Source organism: Cyrtonyx montezumae, unplaced genomic scaffold (genome assembly GCF_038088225.1).
Source record: "Cyrtonyx montezumae isolate F1298 unplaced genomic scaffold, pur_monq_1.0 scaffold_8, whole genome shotgun sequence".
NCBI lineage: Eukaryota > Metazoa > Chordata > Aves > Galliformes > Odontophoridae > Cyrtonyx > Cyrtonyx montezumae.
This window is the reverse complement of record NW_027072089.1, coordinates 100,640,393-100,651,074: the sequence shown is the minus strand read 5'-3', so window position 1 is coordinate 100,651,074 and position 10,682 is coordinate 100,640,393. Positions and strand designations below refer to the sequence as shown.

The following is a 10,682-nucleotide window of genomic DNA, read 5'->3' as shown; positions in this document are numbered from 1 at the left end:
TAGCCTCACGTTCTTCAGCCTTCTTGAAACACAGGTCTGTATCTCAAGTAGGCGGAGTTTTGGCAGACATTTCAGTACAAGACAATACAACGTGAAACTGTGGAAGCCTTTCTTTCCTCTGGAAGACACAGAGACGTGAGATTGTGACAAGCACATCGTGACATGAATTTTCAACAGTTCAAGGACAAATTCCTGCATTCTTTCTAGCAAGACGAACTTTTGTTTGCTGCCACAGGTCCCATCAATATGAACTTAAAATGTATTCTGATTCCCACTTGTTCTTCAAAGGGAAAAGCACAAGCAACTCCACTACAGCATAAAAATCGAACCACCTATCAACTCAAAGACTCCTCCTTTCAGAAAGGACTTTTAAATGAAGGGAACAAAGTAAAGTTTCTTCTTTATTTCAAGTAGAATGACTACAGAGAAATGACTCAGCTTAGGTATTGAAAGTTAACGGAACATCATCTGAAATGAAGACTGACTCAGTAACACATGAGACTTGCTAATCATTTGTCAATCTCCAGTTCAAAAACCCACTGCAAGTACTCATGTAGGATCAGTGAAACAAAAGATCATCCTGGGTTTCTGTTTTTCCCTACTGGGCAACAGAACGTGCTTTGAGATCGAATGTGTTTTTTTCCAGCATTCGACAAAACAAAGATCATTAAGTGCTAGACACAACAAAAGATTAATCACCTGTGAATCAGGACTTGGTAAACTTGCAGAACAATGATTTTATCTCACCAGTGTGCAAGACTAGCATAATTCTTCTCATTCTTCCAATTTTAGATCCATGTGTTGATATTCTGTACCGGAGGGTTTCCTCCTCATCCTAAGCACATTACACCTTAACAGTATTCTCCCTTCTGGGACACTCTCCTCCTGGAACAGCGAAGGCCTGTAACACCAGGAAGAAAGCGTGGAAATTGGAAGAGACTGAACAGTGGATTCTTACAATTACCTGGACCACAGGGTACAGCAATGTCGTATGAACACTCTGCAGTGCTCCCCTAACTGCTGTTAGTGGCATAAAGGTTCTTACCTGAACTCATCAATCTAAAAATGCTCTAATGGGTTACAGCTAAGCATCTGTCTAGAAAGGCAAGCCTCTGCACATGAAGAGTATGGACACAGGGGGTAACCAACGGGAAAATTTCACATTCTCGATGTCTAGTCTGCCAATCAATTTTCTTCCTCACGTTCACCAGATGAAGTCATTTCACTCTGCAAGAGCCGTGTCTTGCACGCAAGAAACTAAATACCCACAGCTGACTGAAACTCAGAGGAGCTTGGTAGAAAAAAAACCCTAACACCTCTATTGTAACACTGAATGAATTCTGCTAAAAAAGTAGCCTAAGTCGGCTTCCTCTAGTAACACCCAAACCCCACAACAAAACCCTCCATAGTAAAACTTGTTACACCAGGAAAAAAGCTTAGCCAAGAGCCTGTTCCTTCCCCCACTTCTGCAGCTAACACTACCAGCTAACAGAAGTACTCTGCTTGCCAACATTAAATGCTCAGTCATTGCAGAATCCAACTCAGTACCTTTCCCCTTCACTCTGACAGAAGAGATGAAAATCAAATGATCTGGGAGAAAGATTCAAGACCTAGATGTTTAATATACTCTCAGTAACAGCAGCTGTAAGCAGATCAACTTATGTTAGTCCTACTATGCTTAACACCATTACTACAAACTGCAGTAAAACCGTGGAGAGAAGATTCAGATACTCAACAAAGAACATCTTATCATGCTGCTATTAAGATACACCTACATAAAAGACTGAAAGCTCTAGTCTTACAGCTACAGCTTAAGATTGCATCAAGCTAATCTACTGATTTATCAGCTAATACTTCATGTAGATTTGCCATTTTTTTCCCAGTAAGCAGTGAGCTATACTTGCCACAAAACACTTTAGCCACTCTGTAGTAGGGCTGCTGCACTAGTTTAAACCTTAAGCTCAAGCATTTCAGATATCCCAGAAAATACATGAATCAACTTTTATTTTTTAAGCAACAACACACACTATTTTAATACAACCCACACAATTAAGTCAGGTGAAGAACAGTCAACTGAACAATCATCACTAAAACATTTCCATTGGAAATGTGCTGAAGTTCACGTGTCTTCATTACCACCTTACTGAAGTTTTCTTATGTGTTTCTAGTCTACACACCACACGTTTCACACAGTCATGCAAATCTGAACCCAAATTTGAACGCTGAGGTATTAGGGAAGTCCATTTACTGCAAAGATACATTTTTCACAGAAGAGCCAGGCCGGGTAAGACCAAACACTGCAGGATTCTTCATGGGAGTACGGATGGGTTAGAAACCATGAACCTTCAGTTGCTCTTCCTTGACAATGCCAATCTACAGGAGAAAAGCAACATACTTCAGTACAGCTTCCATGCTGAGGATATTGTGGTATTAAGTCACCGCAATCTTCTACTTTGATTAAAGAAACCAAAATACAGTATATAGTCAAGAAAGCAGCGTTCTCTTTTCTGGATTGTTTTTGGGCCACACAGAAAAATGTACTGCACAAAAAAAATATAATCCTGTCACAATTTGTTTTACAGTCCTAGCACTCAGTCTCTGATGGTTCAGAATCTCTACATCGTGATTTACATCAGTAAGAAAGTAAGTGACAGCCTCTTCCTCTACAGTAGCATCAGTCTTAAAATCAAGCACTTGATTTACTTGAGCTGCACTGCCAGAAAACAAGTTGTGTGTTACAGCAGGGTAAACATACTCTAAAGCAATATTTTTGCTCGAGGTCTACTCATCCTGCAAATGTCATTTTACTTTCTTACTACAAGTATAAAGGAACTATAACAGACATCTTTAACTGCTTAATTAACGTAAGTGTCACCCCTTACAGTAAGACTTCCAGACAGGTTTAGAATACTGCAAGGTATTTAACTGTAGTTTCTCACCTCCAAGAGGAACTGGCAAATGTTCTTCCTCTGGTCACCTTGAAGCTGGATAACTTCACCGTATTCAGGATGCTCAATCACAGTACCATTACAAGCAAATTTCTAGAGACAGAGACAACATTTATATTCTTAAGACATCTAATGTGCATTATGATTTTGCTTAGTAAGCCTTTTCAGGAGAATTTTGTCACAAATGCTGCTCACTGAGTTCTGATGCCAAGCGCAGCAAAGGCTGCATGCACTCTAACCTCACTCAGACACGTTCGATTTGTTCTCAGATGATATATATAGAGAAACCAGGCTGCTGATAGGAAATTCAAGTAAAGAAAGGATTAGCTTTTATGCAGAAGGACCAATACTAACTACAAAAAAAAAAAAAAAGCTGTAAGTAGTCTTCTAGCTATTGAAAAATGAAAGTATTTTTATTCTAGAAAATCTCAAAGCCTCTACTTCAACGGCAACTCAGCTCTGATGGAAGCAGGAATAATTTATTTCCAACTGATTTTACTCTTTACATCAACAACGCCAAACATTTGTGAAATTTAAGTTAAAAAAATTCAGAATACATTTTATTAACAGGAAAGAAGTGTTTAGCTTCGTAGCAAAAAAGCAAGCATCACTAGACAGCGACGGAACTTTTGAGAAAGGCAGGGAATGGGAATCTCAAAAGTGATGCCTGCTACAAAGAATGATACAAAATAAATGTCTGTCTACTTAACCTCAATACCTACTATAAACTCTTCCATGTATTACCTTCATTCTTAAATCAAATTAACAGCTCTACCTTTTTGAAGGCTTTCACAAGTTTCTTCTTGTCATAGTCATCTGCAATTCCCTGAACGGTGGTTAGGGTCTTTCTTCCGTTTCGCTGTTGGATCCTTATATGAATGTAATCCTCAGTCCCTGCCGGGAGTAAGTCGTCACCCTTTGTAGCATCAGCAAAGGGGTCTGCAAGAAGAGGAAGATCTGTCTACATTACACGGAAAAAAACAAAAACAAACAAAGAAAAAAAACCCACAATAATTTCTCAACAAAAAAAAAAGGTCTTTTTTTTCAAGGGATAGGTCCTAGCTCTTATCATAAAACACAGCAACAGAAGACACCAGGAGCTGCCTCTGAACCAGCCCCTCTTTGCAAATAACTTTATGCAACAAAGTTAATTAGGCTTTAAATACAGAAATGATGGCTTAGGTCTTCCAAGCTTAGATGCACCTAACACAGGCAGAATGGGAAGGCGTTTAGGAAGAAGGCGCTTAAGTTATGGAATTATAGAATCATTACTGGTGGAAAAGATCTCAAAGATCACCCAGTCCAACCACTGCCCCACCATCACTACCGTGCCCACTAACCACGTTCCCTAGTGCCACATCTCCGTGTTCCCTGAACACCTCCAGGGACGGTGACACCGCAGCGCTGCGAAATGGCGCTGCACAAAAGGGGCCCCAAAGACCCCGACACCGACTGGGGCCCGCCTGAGGGGCGGCTCCGCGGCAGGGAAAGGCGTCCGGCGGGCTCTTACCGAAGGATTGGAGGTTCTGGATAGATGACATGCGATTCTGCGGCGAGAGGCTGGCGCAGCAGGGAAAGGCCGCGGCTGGCTCCGCTCGGGTCACGTCTGAGGCTCCGCAGTGACGGCGGGGAGCGGGGGGGGGGGAGCGGAGAGGGCGGGGAAAGAGCGAGGGGAGGCGGGCGAACCTGCGAAGGGGAGCAGGAGGAGGAAGCAATTAAAGGAAGCGCCGACGCCAGCGGAGAACGGCGCTCGGAACCCCTCGCGGCGCGCCGCCCCACAGCACCGCAAACTTCTCCTCACAAAATGGCGGATCTCCCGCGCCGCGCGCCTGAGCGCCCCCGCGCTGCCTCACGGGAACGCGAGTCCGCCCCACCCACCGCTGTGGGGACCGCCGCGTCGCCCCGCGCTGAAGGGCCACAGTACCCAGCGTGCACCGCTCCGCCGATGGCGGAGCAGATGGCTGCTGGGCCTGCAGCCTCGGCCTTGGGCTGTGTGTGTGTGCGGGCGTTGGTGTTCGCGGTGCGCTGCTTCTCTGAGGCTCCAGAGGTGTCGTTGACCGCCATTTTGTGGGTGTGATCAGTCCCCCCGTCAAATCTGTATCTTTCTAATTTGGAGAGAAGGACGCTAATGGGAGACCGTGGCAAAGGGCTTTTTGAAGTGCAGATAGATTACAGCTGTGTCTCCTCCCTTGTCTATCATTCTTAGGCATCCTTGAAGGCTGCTCGGTTGGTTAGCGAGGACTTGCCCTTGATGAAGCTAAGGTTGTAAATCATAGTTACAGAATGGCTTCAGTTGGAAGCAACCTCAGATCATCGAGTTCTAACATGCTGCCACAGGCAAGGCTGCAAACTGCTGGGTGCAGCACTAGGTCAGGCTGCTCGGCCTCATCCAGCCTGGTCTTGAACACCTACCTACAATGGGGCATCCACAACCTCCCTGTTCCAGCACCTCACAACCCTGACCTGAAAATGTTTCCCTTTGGCTTTCTACCGCTGCAGCGAATCCACTTTCAAAGGTGCTTTAAGGTTGCTGTTCCTGGAAGTAGCACCTTCAGTTCCTTGGTAGCCCAGCCATCATTGTGGCCGCACGGTTTGCTTCTTTTCATTATCTCCAGGTTTACTTTGTCAGACCTGTGTCTCAATAGTTGAATTTTCTGTCTTCCCTTGTTATCATCCCAGTATAGGATCCTCCTTGCTGCCTCCCTTATCATTTGTTGGTCAAGTTCGTGCTGCTGTATGGTCTGATTTATGGCTTTCTCCTTTTCTTTTTCTCCACTAGAAATGTACTTGATCAGAGAGCCTTAAAGGAACTGATACTCCACCTCAACATTTCTTAGTTTTCCCCTTGTTTGCCCAAGAACTAATGGAATAGTAGATTAGAGTAGAAAGAGGGAATTATATTTTGTGCTGACTAGGATAACTGAGGGCCTGGACAGGAATATCTTGATAGGAAAGAGTGTTATGGGAAGTACATGCCAGAAGTATTTTCTAGCAAGAGTGAGCATCCCTTTTTGTATCTCTGAACACAACATTCACAGTGAATTGTTTCCTTTGAATTTCTCACTCAAGCAATGCTCTGGGATCCTCAGTTTTCTCTGCTTTGATGTTACCTATCCAGATTTCCTACCAAGTGCAGGTGGCGTTCATATGGGCATAACCCTGTCTTCAAATCACGTACCCTGTCATATCCCATTAGCTTCTTTCAGTGCTTCAGCACATTGGGAAATAGAAAAATCTTTCCAGGAAAGCATCATGCAGTCTCCAGCACATGTAGAGTGATTTAAAAATATTGGCAATCTTGATTTTATCCTCCTCTGGTACTCTGAAAAAAAGCACAATAGATCTCAGCTAAGCTCTGATCCATTGCCCAGAAACATCAAAAAGGGAGGTAACCAAAATCCCTAATAGGAAACTGAACTGATGATGTGCAAGACATGAAAAACTCTTCTTCTTCCCTATCTGCAATGCCTGCTCAAAACTAACAGGAATAAAAAGCCATAAAAACAGTAGTTATTCTTACAGAAATGAAAAATTATTATGTCTATACATAGTTTTGGAGCATAACTTTTAAGGCATTGTGGATCCTTTCCACTGTGGATTTCTTGCTAGCTAAACCCATCCGATTTTGTCTTTATATTTTATACTGGCAAATGCACTTGTCTATGAAGGTAAATAAATGGCATTATGAAGCTCCCCAGCTAAGTTATACAGGTTCAAAAATTAAAGACTGAGTTTCTATATCATCTGTAGCTTCTTGGGGAAAAGCTGAGTGACTGAAATTAATTCTGATTGTTTTATACCAAAGGCTACAAACTGCCTTTTTATTAAGTTCAGCCACTCTTTCAGGTCTGGACTGTACTACAAGTGTGACTTTTGTAGAATTATTTAAACGAGGGGTATACCACACCAATACTTTCTTCTTCCTCTGTCTCTTTGCCTTTTTCCCCCTTTTTTTTTTTCTAGCAGTAATTCTTTTCTAATTTCTGAATTGAAAGAGTACAAGAAGATGCTCAGTGTTCGTTGGAGTATGGCTTCCTTACTCGCATTATGAATACCTTTTTCAGAGTTTTCAGAACCAGTTTTGATGCTCTTATGCTAAATAACATCTTATTAAGTACTGCTATTGAATCGGACTTTGCATGGAGAGAATGGTTTGAGTAAGTCCGAGTAATCACATCAGAATCTGAGCAACAATCATGGGTTTTCTTTTATTTCACTATTATTCACATTTTTCCACCTTGTTCTTTTCTTACCTAGAAATCCCCGCAGCCCAGAGTATGTCTGGTTAGCAGATACAGAACTGACACCAGCTTTGAGTGCTGTGTCAGAAATCTGCATGCATCTTTTTTCACTGTTATTGGAAGGTTCACTGTCATTGATTTAAAGCTGCGAGATGACACTTTGAAAGGGTCTCAGGATGAATGCATACCCACATGTGCTTCTTGCGTGTTTTGAATAATGTCCCAATGTCCAGTCCAAGTATAGCCATTATGATGACATTGGTCATTATGGTTCTGTTTGGGAGTGCTTCTAAAATCTGCATCTTTTCCTTATTCTTGTGGAGGAGAGTGTCGATCATTACAGTATTCAGCAGCTCTCCTCAGAAAAACCAAATTATTCAAGTGCTCTGGGAGGACAAAAAAAAGTTGTTGTATAAGCATGATGGTATGGTGGGGATGGTTGGTGGAGGGGGAGAAAGCAGCACTGTGCACGTGGATCATCAGCTCTGTTTTGAGTAAAACTGAGACTGTGTAATAATCTTTTCTACTTTTATTTTTAACTAAAGAGGCAGCTAGTGCTGCCACAGGGCTGGTCTGGATCATGGTCACTGTTGGCCCTTCTCTTAGGAGGCCTCAGCAGGAACCCTACCTGGCCCATGCCCAAAGATACACAGTGAGGGTGGTGTGGTCACAGTCCTTCGCTTGATAATGTCACAACCTGTTGCTCAGTGATGTCTCTGCTGTCCATTTGCCCACAGAGCACTCAGTTCTCCTTTAAAGTCAAGAATTCTTGAGCAGACACTGCTGTAGCCGTAGACCTGTGACAGTCGTGGTTGCAAAGGTCTCCAGCTGCACATGGATGGAAAAGGTTGCACCAAGCAGATGTGGCATAGTGGCAACAAGAAAAAATTAGGTAGGAGCAGTTATAATAGGCAAAACACTAGTGTGGAAACCAGATTGTTGTCGCTTAGGTTTATGTTTCAGATTATTTCTAATTGTTCCAGAGCCCAGGGTGGATTTAATCTCAGTCACTGGTATCTACTAGACATCAGTGCTCACACAATAGATTGGGAATGAAACTCCTGCTGTTCCATGACTAATGTACCACCTGGCAGCTGTTGTGGAGGAAAAGATGAACATCTTTTCTAATTATCTTGATCATGGCTTCAAGCTACTTAAGTGTAATGGTTGCAAGGCTATGAATATGGTTATGAATAGCAATTAGAACTTTCCCTTTACAGTATCTTTGTTCATCTGTCATGCAGTATGTGAATCACTGAAGGCTATTTATGACTGGATCAGCTGCAAGGATGAAATCCAAGGATTCACTGGCATGCAGATGAAAAATATGATATAATGCAGCCAAAAAGTACACTTTTGTGCAAAATGCCATGCTGATTCAGAACCCTTGAAGTACCCTCAGGTGTACTTCAGCTGTCCTTCAGGAGCAACGAGTAAGCCAGATAGGCAGGATAGAGTAAGCCAGATAGGCAGGATAGAGTAAACCAGATAGGTAGGATAAATGGTCTTCCAGAGAATTGCTGTGTTATAAACTTGGTCCAGGAATAACACAAGAAAGCTTTGTGTCAGGAAAGAGCAAGTCATTCACACAGCAGGGGCTAAAGCTTTGCCTTAATTTAGGACTGAATGACATCTGTCATGGCATATTGGCGGGATGTCCCTTCAGCACCCTTCAGTCATCACTGCAATAACTGGAATAAACAACATTGCTTTTTTTCATTTTCTACACATATTGTTCTAGTATATTCTGCAACTATTTTGATGTACAGAACCCTTATACTGCACTTCTGACTCCCAAGGAGCCGACACAATGCCAAAAATTCTGTTAATTTAATTGGGGATTGCTGTGTAGGCAGATCCCCTGGACCTGGTCCTGCATTCTGCCTTTCCAGACCGGGCAGCCCCTGTGCCCACTGTCCTCTGCATAACTGTCCTGGACTACAGTGGCCTGAAACACAGTGTTCAAACAACAGCTTAAGTTGTTTAACAAAGCAATTGTGCATGAAGTGTGCAAATGGCACATGGCAGGACTAATTTCTATTTTGTATTCCAGCATATCAACTACTTAATTAATTCTGCAGCTTTCCAGTACCAGAGGCATGTGTTTGGTGGCCTAACGTTGGCATACTGGAAGTGACGTCCAAATGCTGGAATGAAGTGATGGATGCTTCAAGATAGGCCAAAATAATTGCAACCTTGATTTCTCTTCTTGAACTGTAATCTTCCCTGCTCCTGCTGCGTGACTTTCTACTATAGCCAGCTGCATTCAGAAGCCATGCATACCTCAGTGCTGTGCAGAAGGCTATGGGATGGAGGGAGGAGGAATAGCAGCAGTTTCAGAGTGAATATTCTCTCTACCTTCACTGTCAGCAGCGTGGTTTGGATGGTGGGTGTAACCATGCCAAGCCTGGCTAGTATTTCTCTATGGGCTTTAAGTCTGGTGCAGTGTGTCAAGAAAGGGCTTAGGGTGCTTGGCTGATGCCCTGAGGTGCATGCAGCCCATGCCTGAGCTACCCAGTAAGCCTGTGCTAACTGGGAGAACTGGGCAAACCTGGCACCTTATTGTAAGCACAGGAATATCCAGTCCAGCTTCCTAGAGATCTGGGCCATTATGCCGTTTCGTTTAGCTTTGGGTACACATTTAGAGTTTGACATACACATCCTTTCATTTGAAAGCTATAGGCATTCATTTATTGCTTCTTGTTGAGCAAGAAGATAATTTCTGTCTTAACCACTAGATGGTCCTGTTTCTCAAAGAAGAAAATTACTCCAAAAGACATCCAGTCCTGGCTTTTCTTGGAACCTGAGTAGTAACAGTAGAGAATGGCTTCAGTGTAACTCCACACGTCATTAACAGCCACATCTAGTTGCTTGCCATGGTTTTCTGAAACTTTTGCTACTTCTTTTCACACGCAGAATTCATGCTCTGCTGCGTTATGGAAAGCATGGCGGGTTCGTGGCTCGTGCAGACAATTCAGCACCGTGGCATTTTCAAACTGTTTGCACTCTGGTATGCAAAACAGTGAGAGTGGGGGACTGGAAAAATAAAACACCCTATTTCTCTATCCACCTGCTCTGAATGTGCTTTGGTGGTTCCTGTGGGCATCATCAAAGTATATTCCCCTCTTGGTGGAGTCTTCCCTAGATGCCCTCTGATGGATGCTGCCAGACACAGGATGCTGCAGTAGATGGACTGGGGCCTGAGTGAAGGCAGCTGGGCTTTTTCAATGCCAGCTCTCCTAATAATGACCTTTCTCTGTATGGCATGCTATTTTTCTGGCAGCATATATTGATAAGCAGCAAGCCATGTTAACATGAAGGTATTGCACTGTTTTATCTCACGCGGTCACTTCTGTGTAGGTGCAAACCAGTGAAAATTCTCTCTGCTCTCAAAAGGCTCACACTGCTGTGGCAGTAGCAGCCAGACTAGAAAGAGTAAATTGGCTTTTATTTCTGCTTTAAGATGATAGAATCTCCTATAGCAAAACAGGAA

At 43.2% G+C, this 10,682-nt stretch overlaps 1 protein-coding gene across 1 annotated transcript; it reads right to left on the bottom strand.

Annotated features, from left to right (window-relative positions):
- Positions 1 to 1,987: 1,987 nt before the first annotated feature.
- EIF1B (eukaryotic translation initiation factor 1B) lies at positions 1,988 to 4,598 on the bottom strand. The gene is made up of 4 exons (XM_065752763.1): positions 4,459 to 4,598; positions 3,724 to 3,887; positions 2,940 to 3,041; positions 1,988 to 2,373 (listed from the first exon to the last, which is right to left on the bottom strand). The coding sequence occupies exons 1-4, from the start codon at positions 4,487 to 4,489 to the stop codon at positions 2,329 to 2,331; spliced, it is 342 nt and encodes a 113-aa protein (XP_065608835.1). The 5' UTR covers positions 4,490 to 4,598; the 3' UTR covers positions 1,988 to 2,328.
- Positions 4,599 to 10,682: the final 6,084 nt, after the last annotated feature.